The sequence below is a fragment of the Aotus nancymaae genome, unplaced genomic scaffold, assembly GCF_030222135.1.
Source record: "Aotus nancymaae isolate 86718 unplaced genomic scaffold, 86718_ANA_hifiasm-v0.15.2.pri h1tg000057l, whole genome shotgun sequence".
NCBI lineage: Eukaryota > Metazoa > Chordata > Mammalia > Primates > Aotidae > Aotus > Aotus nancymaae.
In genome coordinates this window covers 43,832,565-43,847,618 of record NW_026988471.1, presented here as the reverse complement: position 1 = coordinate 43,847,618, position 15,054 = coordinate 43,832,565, and the positions used below count along the sequence as shown (strand labels likewise).

The window sequence follows — 15,054 nt, the reverse complement described above, 5'->3', positions numbered from 1 at the left end:
GAGGCTGCGGAGCCCTCTCCTAGCAAAAGCTGCCCAAACTTTCTTCCCCTGGAGGCTCCTTCCACCCCTCTCCCTCCCCTTCCTCCCGGACACCCCCTTAAACGGTCTCCGCCTTCCCTTCTTTCCTCTTCCCTCCCCACGTCGACCCACCCCTTTTGGTCTTCGTGCGTCCCCACTCCGCTCCCCCCGCTCCCCCATCGTCCTCCTCCCTCGCTCTTTGGGCATCCGCCCCGTCAATCTCCGTCGCCGCCGGCCCCTACCCGGCCCCCCTCAGCCTCCCAGGCTCTCAGAGCGCCCCAGGCTCCGGTCGAGCCGCCCTCCGTTTTGCGCGGAGCCGGGCGATCTGTCAGCGGAGCCGGCAGGGGGGAGCCGCCCGGCCCGCCGGGCTCGGGTTACCAGTGACTGACAGCGTCTCCATGGCGAATAATTTGACTCCGACTATTGTCTGGCGCGGGCAGGCCCCGGGTCAGATAACAGGACCAATCAGGGCGCGGGCCGCCGCGCCTCCTGCCCGCTTAGAATAATATTATTAAAAAAGCTGAGAGCGAGGTAGACGGGAGGGAGAGCGAGCGAGAAGCGAGCGGGGGAACGGCGGGAGGGCGCGGAGCATGAGGAGCGGCGCCCCGGGCGGCCCCCGGGCTTGGGCTAGGGCGCAGGCGAGGCGCGCTGGCGGCGGGGGCGCGGAGCTGCGCGGGATCCGCGGCCGGCGCGGGGACGTGCGGCCGTGACTCGGGGCTCGCCGGGGGCCAGCGCCGGGCCAGGGGGCCTGCCCCGCCCGCCTCTCGGCCCGGACGGCCCGGCGGGGAGGCTCCCATGCGGGACCGCGCGGCTCGGTGAGGGCGCGCGCGGGCAGGCGGGGACGCAGCCGGCACCATGTCCATGCTGCCCACCTTCGGCTTCACCCAGGAGCAAGTGGCGTGCGTGTGCGAGGTGCTGCAGCAGGGCGGCAACATCGAGCGGCTGGGCCGCTTCCTGTGGTCGCTGCCCGCCTGCGAGCACCTCCACAAGAATGAAAGCGTGCTCAAGGCCAAGGCCGTGGTGGCCTTCCACCGCGGCAACTTCCGCGAGCTCTATAAGATCCTGGAGAGCCACCAGTTCTCGCCGCACAACCACGCCAAGCTGCAGCAGCTGTGGCTCAAGGCGCACTACATCGAGGCGGAGAAGCTGCGCGGCCGACCCCTGGGCGCTGTGGGCAAATACCGCGTGCGCCGCAAGTTCCCGCTGCCGCGCTCCATATGGGACGGCGAGGAGACCAGCTACTGCTTTAAGGAAAAGAGTCGCAGCGTGCTGCGCGAGTGGTACGCGCACAACCCCTACCCTTCACCCCGCGAGAAGCGCGAGCTCGCAGAGGCCACGGGCCTCACCACCACACAGGTCAGCAACTGGTTCAAGAACCGGCGGCAGCGCGACCGGGCGGCGGAAGCCAAGGAAAGGTACGAGTAAGTAGAACTTCCTCGGCGCCGGCTCCCCAGGGCCCAAGGGAGGGGTTTGCAGGGCTTCTGCCCGTCCCCGGGAGAGGCCTAAACTGGGCCCCCAGGCCCAGCCACAGCCCAGCTGCAACCCGGCCTAACCCGGACGGACGGTGCTTTGCCGGAGACCCAGCGAGCAGGGATTTGTCTAAAGCGGGCAGAGCAATTCAGGAAGTTGTCGACTAACTACCCGGTCGCTAGAGGAATTGGGTGGAGAAGCAGAGCGCTTTGGAGGCAGCGCAGGACTGCGGCCTGGATCCCCAGTGAAGCAGACACAGTAGGTCTGGTCATGCTCAGGATGGAGGGGTTTGGGCCTAGGTGAAAGCGGGATTTGCAGATTTCTTCCTGGTGGCGCTTCCCAGCATTTCCCCCCAGCCTTACTCAGCTCCAGGCCAAGGCGTGATGGAGTCCGGACTGGGACTGGAACTTCCCTAGTATGACTTGGATGGGGAAAAGCCTGGCCATTTATTTTATTTATTTATTTATTTATTTATTTTTTGTCAGATGTGGGAGTTGAGAGCGGGTCCTTTATGCCCTTAGAAAGGATCCAGAGGTGAAAGGGAGGAAGTGTCAATTCTAGGAGAGAAGAGACGCAGGCCCTGTTTTCTGCCTTGCTAGAGACAGCCGCCCTTCCCTGGCAGTCCAGGCCCCTGATGCCTCTCTCCTTGGGCCCTACCTCTGGTGGGTAGGTCAGTTTTTCTGCGGTGAGCTGAGAGCCACAGAGGGGCTGGGAGTTGGATGTCCTCAGGGAAACCAGGACTTCCTGAACCAGCCTAAGGGTTGATCATTAGGCCCTTGCCACTGCCTGCCCTATAACCCCTCAGGTCCCAAATCTGGAGAGAAACTGATTATGGGAACAGAATCTAGCCTGGGGTTAGGTACCTGAGGTTGGTGATATGGATGGGTTCCACCCAGAGTTTGAATGATCAGGGTCAGAGGTCGGGGTACTGACCATGGAAACATCTTGGGGGCAGTGGGGCAGGCTCAGATACTCCCAGGTATCTGAGACCCTGAGGTTGGAGTATCCACAGTGGTGAGGTCTCAGCTGCCAGCTCTGTGGGAAGTTCCCTCCCAGGAAAGCAGAAAGAAAAACCCTCCGGAAGCCAGTGACAAGAGATCCTACCTAGGATTTCTAATTTCCAAATCTGTCGAGTAGCTGTCAGTCAAAGGCTTAGAAGGAGGTGGGTTCTCTCTGCTGGGTCCCCCTCCACCCAGACTGGCATGTGTTCTGACTCCTGAAGGCTTGGGTTCTCAGCCCAGGCCCCAGATGAGAGCGGCAGATTCCCCGAGTCTCTGGTTACAATGGAAAAAAGTCTCAGCCTTCTCCCAGCGGCTGCCCTTTATGCCCCCAGCTTCTGGTCCCCAGCTGATGTTTCCACTGTACCACCATGGAAAGGGAGTCCTCCATCCTTAGACCATTGTCCCTAGGCCCAACAAGAGGAGCCCTCACAGGGCTGCCCAGTTTGGAGCTACAGGGAAAGCACGCTTAGCCCCAAGAGCCTGTCTTCCAGTCAGGTGTCTCCCTTGGGCAGAAAAATCAAAGGGAAATGAAGGCTTGTGAGATGCCCCAAATCCCTTGGCCTGGGATCCAGGGTTCCTTAACCTCTTAACCCTGTGTCTACCCAGCAAACCTGGTTTGAGGGGCCTAGAGTGATCTGAAAATCCAGGCATCGTCTTCTCCTCCCTGCTCACCCCACAACTTCAGAAAACCCTGTTCCCCTGCCCCTCTGTTCCTGAAAAGAAATCTTGGTGAAGTTGGGGGGTAGGGGGAGGAAATACAGAACAGAAAAGATATTGATAAGACTGAGAGAATGAGAGGTGGGGACGATAAGGGGAGAGAGGCAAGAGAAATCAGGTGTTGAGAGATCGCGAGAACAGGCAGAAAGGAGAACCCAGACCAGGTCGAGGAAATGGTAGAAACCGAAAACACCCGCAGGCCGCAAGCCGGGGATCTGTCTCCCGAGGCCGGTGGCTGGCTCTGACTGCGAGTGGGATGGCGCTAGGTGCTCTCGATGTCCCCGCTGACCCGGCTGCTTTGCTCCCGCACTTGCAGGGAGAACAACGAGAACTCCAATTCCAACAGCCACAACCCGCTGAATGGCAGCGGCAAGTCGGTGTTAGGCAGCTCGGAGGATGAGAAGACTCCGTCGGGGACGCCAGACCACTCGTCATCCAGCCCCGCGCTGCTGCTCAGCCCTCCGCCACCCGGGCTACCGTCCCTGCACAGCCTGGGCCACCCCCCGGGTCCCAGCGCAGTGCCAGTGCCGGTGCCAGGCGGAGGTGGAGCAGACCCGCTGCAACACCACCATGGCCTGCAGGACTCCATCCTCAACCCCATGTCGGCCAACCTCGTGGACCTGGGCTCCTAGAATCTATTTGCCTCGACGAGCTTGCCTTCTATGGCTTGACACTGTGGACCTGAGAGTGGCAGTGTCCAGGGGCGCCCGGCCCCTGCGGCCCCACCAGGTACTCAAAGACCTGCAGGCTGAGCGGGTGGAACAGCCGGTCAGGGTAGGGTGGATAGCTGTCAATGCTGGTCCTTGTTTGGGATTTATTTTCAACAAGTTACCTTTGGGATCCTTTTGGGGCTGGAGACTGGGTCTTGAACCAGAGAAGGGAATAAATTATACACCATTGTCATTCTCTCTCCCTCTCCTTTCCTTTCTTTTCCCCTCTCTTGCCTTGTCTTTTCCCCCTTTTCTCTTCCTTTCCCTTCCCTCTCTTTTCTTCTTTTTCTTTCTCTCCCTTCCTCCCTCTCCTTGTCTTGCTTTCCCCTTTTGTCTCTGTTTTCTTCTAGATTTCTGGCTTCTCACCTTTCACTCTCTCCTCCTCTCTCCCTTTCTCTCTTTCTCTGTCTCTCCTCTTCTCTCCTGCCAGTCTCTTGTACTCTGTGTCCTAGTCCCTCCATCTGTACCCCTGTCCTTCTCCTCCTGTCTGGTGGTCTATCTGCCCCTACCTCGGCCCTTGCTCTCCGGAGTGAGGAGTCGGAAGGGAAAGAGGAGAGAAAAGACAGGACCTCTGAACCTAGGCCACCTCCAGAGACCCTTTCCCTCGCCCCTGTGGGTCAGTGGGAGCTGCAGGTGTCAGCTTTTCGCCTAGTAACTTAAGTGAGAGAAAAAGGGCAGCGCTACAGAAGCCCCTAAATGCCCCCTCCTCGCTCGCCCCTCGTGCTTCTGTCTTGGGGAGGCCCCGCCGCACCCCTCTCTCTTCCTCCCGGGACTGTGGCCACAGTGCTCCCGGCTGAGCGCGCCCCCCAGCCGCTGACTTGCCGTCTCCCTGTAATGCCCTCATGTGAATGTTCTTTGGGAAATATTTCTGCTTTTATTTTATAATAAAATTAGAAATCATAAATATATATATGGTTATATGCCACAAGGCCCGCGGGCCGGGAGTGCAGCAGTGTCTGATTTCCCTACCAAGACCCGACACCCCGGGTGGGCCGTTTTGGTTGACGAGGCTCTCTGGTGAGTCCCTAAAATTGGGAGACACACGCACAGGACGTTTGTCAATCGCAAGGTGAAGGCACTGAATCCTGAAACACCCCCGCTCCCTTTTCCTGTCTGGGAAAACTCCCTGCAGAAGCGGGGAGGGGCAGCCTGTTCCCCTGCCCACACCAGCGACGTGCAGAGCCCTTGCCAGCCTCTTTCTTCACCTCGAGGTCGAAGTGGAAGACGAGAGAGCCTGTGCCGAGGGCGGGTGTGTGCGTTCGGAGGTGCCAAAGCTGGGGAAGAAATTGAGCCGAAAAAGTTTCCTGCCGCGCGGACTCCTTGGCGGTGGTTGCAGTCTCCGAGACTGGGCGCGATGCGCTGCGCGGATTTGCGGGTCCCAGGGTTAGCCCCGCAGAGCTCAGCTCCAGACGCACAGGCCCGGTGGCACGTGTGGCGGTGGAGCAAAGGTCTTCGAGCTCGCAAACCTGCTTCTGTGGATTTGCAGTGGAACTGAAGGGACAGGGAAGGAGGGAAATCGGACTCTGGGCGGCCAGGCCAACGGGCGCTTGGGCTCCGAGGTTCAGACCGAGCTGGCGGCTCCGGCTCCGCACACCGGGCGCCTAGGTGCTTCCGAGGCTGTCAATTAACCTGCAGCGCCCCCTCCTCTCTGGGGTGCCAGCCCCCTCTTTAAGCGACGCCTCTAAGTCAGTCCGGGCAGATCCAAAGCGGGCAAGACTCCTAGAGGAAGAAGTTAACGCTTTCCCTTCTCGTGTCGCAGTGGCTGTAGGTACTGACCGCGTCCCTCCGCGACCAGGGCACCGCGGCTGGGCAGAAGGGAGGGGATGAGGCGCTCGTGGGGCCCCGAGTTCCTGGAGCACTGTGTCCTCTCGGGGCTTTTCCTTTCAGCATTTTCTGGTAAAACCGGGATAAAATCAGAAGACCTTTTCGCTTGGACTTTCTAAGCATCAAGGATTCCTTCCTAGTTGAGATTGGAGCGGCTGCAGGCAGCTGCGCAGGCTAACTTGGCGGGGAGGATGCACCTGAGGCCTGGCTCTGTGCGGGCCTGCAGGTCACGGGGCGACCCGGGAAGCTGGGACTGCTGGGTGTGGCTGCAGTCCTCCGTCTGGGGTTGCACCATGCGCCCCTCCACCTTTGCACCCCAAGGCAGCTCCTGCGGCCTCTCCTGGAAGCTCTGCTCTCAGGCACAGCTCAGGTCTTCCTGGGAACTGGTCTGTTTCTAAGGCCTGAGTGGGCCCAACCTCTGCTGACTGGCAGGGTGAATAGCAGGCTACTGCCTGAAGGTCCAAAGAGACTCAAGCGATGCCTGAAGCCACGTTGGGACAGCCTAGCCGGCCACACAGGACTTGGCGCTGTCCTGTGGGAGATGCCAGGGCCCACTCTTCTATGTGCTTACTTCTAGGGAGGAAGCACACAGTAGCTTCTGTATCCTGTCTTACCCCTACCCATCCCCCACTTTCAAGTCTCACACTCACAGGAAAACAGGCTCTATACCAGCTTTCACAAGGATGGGAACATACACATTGAACATCAATTAAATTCAAGATTATTGAGAACCTGCTATGTGCCAGGCATGATGGATAACACCAAATCCCCTCACCCTCTCACACAGCCACCTTAGAGAAATACACGGACTCACACACGTGTTCACACTTGCACACATTAACATAACAGATCCTCCACCCATTTTCAGACCCACAAACACATCCTCAGACACTCTCTCCCCCACTGATATATCTGGGAGATGCCTGAACAAATGAACCCTTCCTTGTGTCTGTGCCCACACACACACACACATACACGTCACACTTCTCCATGGAAGCACACAAACCCACAGTCACACACCAGTGCCCTGGCCAAGCAACCAGTCCCTGCCCATCGACCTGCTAGGGCAAGATCCAGCTGGGCAGCATGGATTGCTGGGAAGGCCTTGACACCTGGCTGCTTGATCCCAGAGAATGAGATGGCCCCAGGCCGAGGTGGCAGCTGGTGAGGGATGCCACCCCAGGCACTCTCTCAGCCAGCCCAGGTGGGATCTCAAGAGCTTGCCTGGAGTTTCCACCTGCCAGGAGGGGTTGGGGTGCTAGTCCCAGGCGTTATTTTGGAAAATGAATCCCAGCATAGGGGTGCTACTTGTTGCAACTTCCCTCTTTCCCTCTCTCCTGGAAAGCTAACCATGAAAATATTTAAACAGAGAGAGGGATACTACGTGGAAGTTCTGAAAATAAATTTGGAAGCTCTTTACCCACTGCATAAAGCTATCCAAGCCAGTCTTCAGCTCCTTACCTGGTAGGACCCAGCATCTGTCCTGACCAGTGAATGCCTGCTACAAGGGACATTTCCACAGATACTGCTCAGCAATCACAGCCCCTCCCTGTCAGCATCCTCACTGAATAGGATTCCAAGTGGCTTGTCACCTCTGCCACCCTCCATCCCCCTCACCCTGTAGCAGTTGTGGAAGCCACCGGTTTTGCTCCAGCCACCTAACGTGACCAAGTGACTGGAAGCACCCGGTCTTCCTTTCTGCCCCCCGACTGCGTTTGCTTCAAGATACCCTTCATTTGTTCCCAACTAGGTCTCATGCCCACGGGACTCTTTAGGGTGAAAGCCCAAAAAGAAATAAAATCCAGGCCTCAGGCAGCTGACTAGACCAGAGAAAGGAAATCTGCTTGGGATCATTAAAGCCTCAGGCTACAAGGGGCAGAGGGGAGTATGTGAGCTTGCAGTGTGTCGCTGTCTGTCTCCTCCCTACCCCCACGCCGTTGCCCCGCTGACCCTCCCCTGGACTGAGTCTGGACCCTCAAATCCCTACCCTAAATCGCACCTTGAAGGAGTGGTGCCTGCCTGGGGAGCAGGTGGTGACTCGCGTCTCACCAGGAAAAGTTAAACAGAGCCAGAGAGATCTGGTGAGAGAACACGGGGCTACTCAACTCTTGGTTATCTTTAGTCGTTGTAGGAAATAAATTTCAGCCAATGAAAAAGGCAGGGACCAGCACCCCACTAGGGCCCATCTTCTGCCGAAATCCACGGGGGTGCTGGGAGAGAAGTAAATATTTTTTGAGGGAAAGTTGAAGAAGGATGGAGGAGGAGAGGACTTTGGACCGGCCCCCTTCCTTTTTCATCGCGTTACCGTCCTAGCACTAAGACTTGAGTCCTTTGGGCACTCAAAGCTGCCTAGGAAACGCTGGAGGGGCAGGGAGACCATTGGGTGGAGATGTACTGGAGATGTGAGCTGGCGTGAGAGAAAACGCACCGAGAGGGGGTGATAAAAACGCCCCATGAACGCTGAGGGGACCGACCTGCAGCTTGGGAAGGTGGCTGTCCTTTAGTGCACAGGTGTGAGGGTGAGCCCAGAAGCCCAGGAGCCCACAGAGCGTCCGACGGAGTGAGGGAAAGTCTAGCTAAGCCTCAGGGCTCCTGCACCTAAGTGAAGGCGCTGGGGCTAGAGGAGGACCCCCTCTCCATTCCTGCCACCCGAACCCACCCCAGCGCGGGTTAATGCTCATTCCTGGAGGCATTGCCGGCGGCCGGCTGGTGAGCAAGTAGGGAAAGAGGAACTCCCGGTCGCGGCGGTCGGAGACCAGGCGACGGAGCCGAGATTGGTCCTGGAAGACCTCGAGTCCAGGTGTCAGGGTCAAGGTTCCGAGCGACCTCGCGGGAGTCTCATTCGGAAACTCCGCGGGTGCCTGTGCGGCTGGAACTCGGAAATGGTTTCTCCTGGGCTGCAGGGTGGAATCGGAGTGCGGGGAGGCAGACGGGGTGCCCTCCGATGGGGTGTCTTCCGCCATTTCCCCACAATCTCGGCGGCAGGGCGGCTCCCTCGCCTCGGTAGATGCCCGCCCCAGGCAGCCCAGCAGTGGAGAAAGTCTCCGTAACACCGCTGGGGATGGGTCCGAAGAAGGCCTGCCGCCTCGCCTGACCCGAGACATGTCCCTAGCTGCCCTAGAGGGCTCTTTCTTGGAAGGACTCACAAATCGGAGAGGCCAGCACAAGGGCGGATGTGAGGCTAAATCCAGAGCTCGCAGCGGCCCAGCCTACCCTGGGTACCAAGCGCGTCCCCTCCCTCCCTCCCTAAGTACCAGGGACCGACCTCGCCGCAGGCCGGCTCCGGGAGGTATCCAGGGCTCCGCCTGCTCTGGGCAACCTAGGCCTCGGAAGACCGACGGGCTGCAACCCCCACCTGCCCCGGCGGGGGGCGGCTTTCTTTTCCAGGCAGAGTAACCAGCTTACTGCTGGGGCAATGCAAGGCTCTGAGCCCTGAGGGCAGGGGAGCTTGGAACCCTACGACTGGTCAGCCCGATTCCCTTCGGCCCGCTGAGCACGCGGCCTGGTGGTAGGGCAGAGAGGCCTGGGAGCCAGGATGATTGAGCCGCCCCGCGGGCGACAAAGCCATCTGCAACTCTGTCATTCCTGGTAGCCGTTAGACACAGAAAACTCCACCACTGCCGGTCCAGGGCCCCCGGGGCCCACGCCCGGGATTCTGTAGTTAGCTGTCCTGGCTGCTCCAGCCCGGGAGTCAGACTGAAGCTACCTGAGGTTGTATAAAGAGTAACTGGTCTGTCGGGGAGGAGGGTAAGAGCAGCGACAGGGCGAACCTTTCAGGGCTGCCTGCCCTCGATTTCCTTCCTCCAGGGCTTTTCCAATAACCCAGGTCTGTCCGCCCAGCAAGGCGCTCAAAAGCTCATTGTCAGCAGGAATTACCCCAGTAACCTGCCATGGGCCATCGAGACTGCTCATTGGTGACTTCTGGACCCCCAGAGTAACCAATCATAACTACCATTCCTTTCGTTTTTATTAGGGTCTTGCTCTATTGCCAAAGCTGAGGTGCAGTGGTGAGATCAGCTCACTCGAACTCCTGGGCTCAAATGATCCTCCGTGCCTCAGTCTCCCCAGTAGCTAGGACTACTGATACGAGAGCATGCTTGGCTAATTTTTTTAGTTTTTGTAGAGATAAGGTCTTCTTACACTGCCTAGCCTGGTCTTGAACTCCTGGGCTCAAACGATCCTCCCGCCTCCACCTTCAAAAGTGCTGGGATTATGAGGGTCAGACACCGCACCCAGCCTGTAACTACCATTTCTTGAACATATACTATGTGCATTGAGCACTTTAGACACCTGGTATCTGTTTAATTCTCACAGAACATACAAAGAAATTATTATTACCAGTATAAGAAATGAGGGTGCCAGGTTCGGGAACTCGCTGGAGTTACAAATTAATTACAGCAGCAGGACGAGCATTTGAACTCACTTCCAGAGTTTGCAGCACACTTTCTTCCCAGCATGCCGACTGCCAGTGAGTGAGCCCAGTGCCTGAGATTAAAGCCCCACCTGGTTCAGGAGCTCCAGGTAGCAGGGGCAGGTGTGGTGATTCCCACCGGGATGGGGAGTGGGGGGTTGGGACAGCTCCTAGATGTGGGGCGAGAACACCGGGCTACTCAATCCTCAGTTATTCCTAGTCCGTGCAAGAAATACAATTTTGGCCAATGAAAAAGGCAGGGACCAGCAGCTCTGGGGACATGTTCCCAGAGACCAAGTGGTGGTAATGGAACTTGCAGCCTCAGTGACCAGCTTTAAATAGCTTAAATCCCGTGAAAGAGTTTATATCCTCAACAATTCACAAAATAACTGTTTCCTCACTTGCCCTCTACTGTGTAGACATGACTCACAGTCCAGTAGCCCAGAAGGGGTTTCCACCAGGCTGGCTATTCCAGAGTAAAAGTGGAACTGTGGAACCCCAGGCTCAGCCTGCTGCTGTCTCTATCTATGCCCTCCTTCTGCGACCCCCACCTGGTCTCACCCACTCCGCTCAGGAAGACGAGGCTGAGGCTGATACAAGGACCCTGAGGGCTGAGACATTAGTCCTTGTGGGATGTCCCCCTCTCCCCACCCCACCCCATTAATTCCACACTGGTCGTTTGGGGGCAAAGTCTGGAGACCAGTATATTGAAGCATCATTCCAGTCACTCTGGTTTACCACTGCTGAGCAAGGAGGCCAGGGAGGGAGGGGGATCCCAGACCCTGCTCTCTAAAGACCAGAACAGAGCTCGCCATCCCTGCTCCCCTAACCTCACACAGGCTCCACTGGAAGCCCTCGCCTTCTTCTCCACCTGCAGAGATATTGGAGGTACAAGCTCTCTGATTTCACCAGAGCTAGGTGATTCTATCAGTTTTGAGATAAAGTGTATGAAATGGGTTATTGTCCTGAGGCAAAGCTTTTGGTGACCCTGGAAAGCCACCATGAACTGATGAAGGAGGTCACCCATCGAAGCCTAGGGAAGTGAGCTAAAAACTTAAGGAAATAAACCCAGAAGTGTGAATCATTCCTCCCATTTCCTTCCTGGCCCTGATGGGGTGAGGGAGGTGGCCAGGGGGAATTAGAAAAGCAGAGAAGGTGAAGCTGAATCATTTCTAAAAGTGAAGTAATATGAATAACTCCTAGCATTCTTTATATGGTACTTTGCAGAATGTCAATGGTTTCACAAAATTCTCATTGCTTAATATTCACAATTATATAGGTAGGCAGGAAAGTAATTCTGTTCCACGTTTGGCAGATGAGAAATTGAGGGTCAAGATGTTATGTGTGGCTCTCCTGAGGTCCCAGAGCTAATGGAGGCTCTTGACTCTGCACTCTTGTTGAGGTGACTTGTTGAGTTTTGGAGAAAGAGCAAATACCAAACAAGCCCAAAGAATAAAGATTACTCCCCTGGGATTGGGGGAAGGATGTGGAGAGATGGCAGCCATCATGGAGTTCTAGATGATGCCACAGAGACTTAAAGTAAAAGTATCTCAAAATCAGAACAATCTGCCTCTGAAATAACTAAAAGGAATGCCTGAGGCCACTTCCTTACAAGGAAAGCCTGGGGAAGTGGACAGAACTGAAAACCAGAGCTTGTTCTGTCATTGGACTTGGGACCTGTCAGTTAAAGCTCTCAGCCAATGCGCTGGGAGCCAGATATTTTCTTAAATGGTGAAAGTTTTGTAACTGGAGAAAATGAGAAGAGACTTAAAGCTTTTGTTTACTCTGAAAGCCTAGACCCTGATGTCGGTCTGGAGCCTTAGGTGTAGAAGTCAAGAATCACTTTTTTTTTTTTTTTTTTTAGATGGAGTCTCACTCTATTGCCCAAGCTGGAGTGCAGTGACACGATCTCGGCTCACTGCAACCTCCGCCTCCTAAGTTCAAGCGATTCTCTTCCCTCAGCCTCCCGAGTACCTGGGATTATAGGCATATGCCACCACAACCAGCTAATTTTTGTATTGAAAAAACCCTAGGACTGGTCAGCCCGATTCCCTTCGGCCTGCTGAGCACGCGGCCTGGTGGTGGGACAGAGAGGCCTGGGAGCCAGGATGACTGAGCCGCCCCGCAGGCGACAAAGCCATCTGCAACTCTGTCATTCCTGGTAGCCGTTAGGCACAGAAGACTCCACCACTGCCGGTCCAGGGCCCCCGGGCCCACGCCCGGGATTCTGTAGTTAGCTGTCGTGGCTGCTCCAGCCCGGGAGTCAGACCAGCATGGTTGAAACCAACATGGGGTTTCACCATGTTGGCCAGGCTGGTCTCAAACTCCAGGACCTCAGGTGATCCGCCCGCCTCTACCTCCCAAAGTGCTGGGGTTACAGGTGTGAGTCATGGCGACCGGCCTGATAATCACTTAACAATTTATAGATTATTCCTTAAAGGAGTAAGTAAACCAATTGCTCTGAAGGCAAATAATATTCAATGGGAAGAAATGGGAAGAGGATTAGGAACAAGGAATGAGTGAAGACAAGAGAGAAACAAAGAGTGAAGGAGGTTAGAGTCCCGGATATCTGGAGCCAAGACACAAATTTGGAGTCAAACAGGTGTCGGTTGGCAGCACCTTCCTCCAGGAAGGAGATGAGGAAGGAGACAGGAAAGGCACAAACGTGTAGCACCACATCACTCAGAGGCAACGAAGTGTTGGGCACCAAACCAGAGACCAGAAAAGACTGAAATCCCACCATACCTGGTAGTGTGTCAGCAAAAGCCCTACCTCAAACTCAACATCTACCCAACACAGGTCACCCTCCAACCCAGATGGTGCTGAGGCAAAGGACAGGAAAAGAGACTCCATAAGGTGTCACTGTAGCAAACAAATTCCAAAACATAAGCTGCTTTCTCACCCACCCAATGGTTCCATAGGAGTGTTTCCGGTCAGCAGGTGGTTTCCCACAGAGAGATTCAAGGACCCAGGCTCTTTTATCAAATGGTTCTATCCTCACCTAGGACCTTAGAATCCTTTGCACTTAGTTGCTGGATAGTAAAGAGTGTGGAGGACAGGCATGGGAGGTGTGAGGTGGGGGCTGGTGTAGAAGTGGTACACTTTTTTTTTCTTTAAACAAAAAATCAACTTTATCGAACATTCAGGGTCAATTTCTCTTCTTGCTCTTCCTGTGACCTTGGCTGGTGTGAGGAATGGAGCTGCTGGCTGGTACAGAGTGGAGCTGCTGGCTGGTACAGTGTTGATGTAGTACAGACCAACCATTGAGAAGATGAAACAGACTCGGTGGATGAGCCCAGATGCAAAGAGAGCCAACAGGAGGCACAGGAGAATCTCAGAGAAGATCTTTACTTGGGATCCTTTGCCAAAGATAAGATTCTCCAGAACCGAATTGCCTGAACCCAGGAGGTGGAGGTTGTGGTGAGCCGAGATCGCGCCATTGCACTCCAGCCTGGGTAACAAGAGTGAAACTCCGTCTCAAAAAAAAAAAAAAAAAAAAAAAGATTCTCCAGAACCTTGAATGAAGAAGTGAGGGAGAACACGAAGAGACCTGAGCCAAGCAGCGCGCCCTGGATGGTAAGCCACTCGGTGGATGCCAGCTGATGGCTGTACATCTGCATCCCAGCAAAGAGCAGCAGGGACAGGAGGGAGGAGATCGCTAGTGAGGTGCCTGTACCCACCACCATCATGCCGCACCCCTGAGTCAAATTGGCGCCTCTGGCCAAGGAAAGAGCACTTTTACTTTTATTCTGTTGGCTGGAGCTTAGTCACATGACCAACCAACCGCAAGGGAAGCTGGGAAATGAAGTTACCTGTGTGACCAGGGAAAAAAATCCCAGGAAAAGTATTTACTGAGTGTGTATGAAATGTGAGTCAGTTCTCAGTGATTTTAGAACAGAAAGCAACTGTGCTCTGTAAATTTCCTTCTTCTATACATGTGTATTTATTGGTGTTGCTGTTTTACTATCATGGTGTTTGCGTAGTGTTTTGGGGATTGTATTTTTTTTTTTGTCTTGATTTTGGGTGGGTTTTTCTTTTCTTATCTTGTTTTTTCTGTAGTGGAGAATGCATGTAGAGGTACTGCATGAGATCCAATTCCCACAAGTGACCACAAGTTATTTCATTTCCTCATTGTTGCATAGTATAATAATTTGGGCAAGTTGCAGCTGGAAGTAATTTTTTTTAAAACCCAAATGAGAGGTCTCAAGCAAAATAGATGATTATTTCTCCCACACATTAAAGTCTAGGTAGGCAATCTAGGTTTGGTGCAAAGTCAAACTCCTCCTACTTAATGGCTCCACTGTGTATAACCTCAATCTCATGCCCCAAGATGGCACTAGGAAGGACTGAAGAAAAATAAAAAGTCATATGCATTCTGTCTCTTAAGTGAGATTCCTAGAAGCTGCTACACAACATGGCATTGTCCAGAACCTCGCCACAGGACCACACTGCACTTTCAGGAAGACTGTGAAATATGGGCTTTATTCGGGACAACTGTGTATTAATACAACTAAAATCCAGCAGTTCTATTGCTGAAGAAGGAAAGAACATTGTGTCAGAACTCAGTGGAAATTGAACTTGGTTATCTCCAAGGACCTTTACTGATGTTCTGAGTTTCTATCAAACCAATAACAACAACAACCAAAACAACAGCAAATTGTAAATAAGAAAAGTTGCTTTTGAAAAGCAGCACTACAGCAATTTGTTAACAACCACCCATGGCTAATTTATTTGTAAAGTTTGAATTTCCTTAGAGTAGGACAATTGTTTTGTAACTATTACAATTCTGTAACTAGCTGTGCAACCATGGAAGAATCACCCCACTCCGTCATTCATTTATTCATCCTTTCCCTTGTTCGTCTATCCCATAATTTAATAAATATTTTCTAAGTACCTGTCTGCT

The 15,054-nt window shown here is 54.5% G+C and overlaps 2 protein-coding genes across 2 annotated transcripts; one reads left to right on the top strand and one right to left on the bottom strand.

The window, feature by feature from the left end:
* Positions 1–531: 531 nt before the first annotated feature.
* On the top strand, positions 532–4,844 carry SIX2 (SIX homeobox 2). Its single transcript, XM_012450662.3, has 2 exons — positions 532–1,433; positions 3,523–4,844. The coding sequence occupies exons 1-2, from the start codon at positions 874–876 to the stop codon at positions 3,836–3,838; spliced, it is 876 nt and encodes a 291-aa protein (XP_012306085.1). The 5' UTR covers positions 532–873; the 3' UTR covers positions 3,839–4,844.
* Positions 4,845–9,206: 4,362 nt separating this feature from the next.
* LOC135269645 (keratinocyte-associated protein 2-like) lies at positions 9,207–13,840 on the bottom strand. The gene is made up of 6 exons (XM_064363780.1): positions 13,675–13,840; positions 13,292–13,543; positions 10,982–11,022; positions 10,244–10,321; positions 9,511–9,625; positions 9,207–9,325 (listed from the first exon to the last, which is right to left on the bottom strand). The coding sequence occupies exons 1-6, from the start codon at positions 13,838–13,840 to the stop codon at positions 9,207–9,209; spliced, it is 771 nt and encodes a 256-aa protein (XP_064219850.1).
* Positions 13,841–15,054: the final 1,214 nt, after the last annotated feature.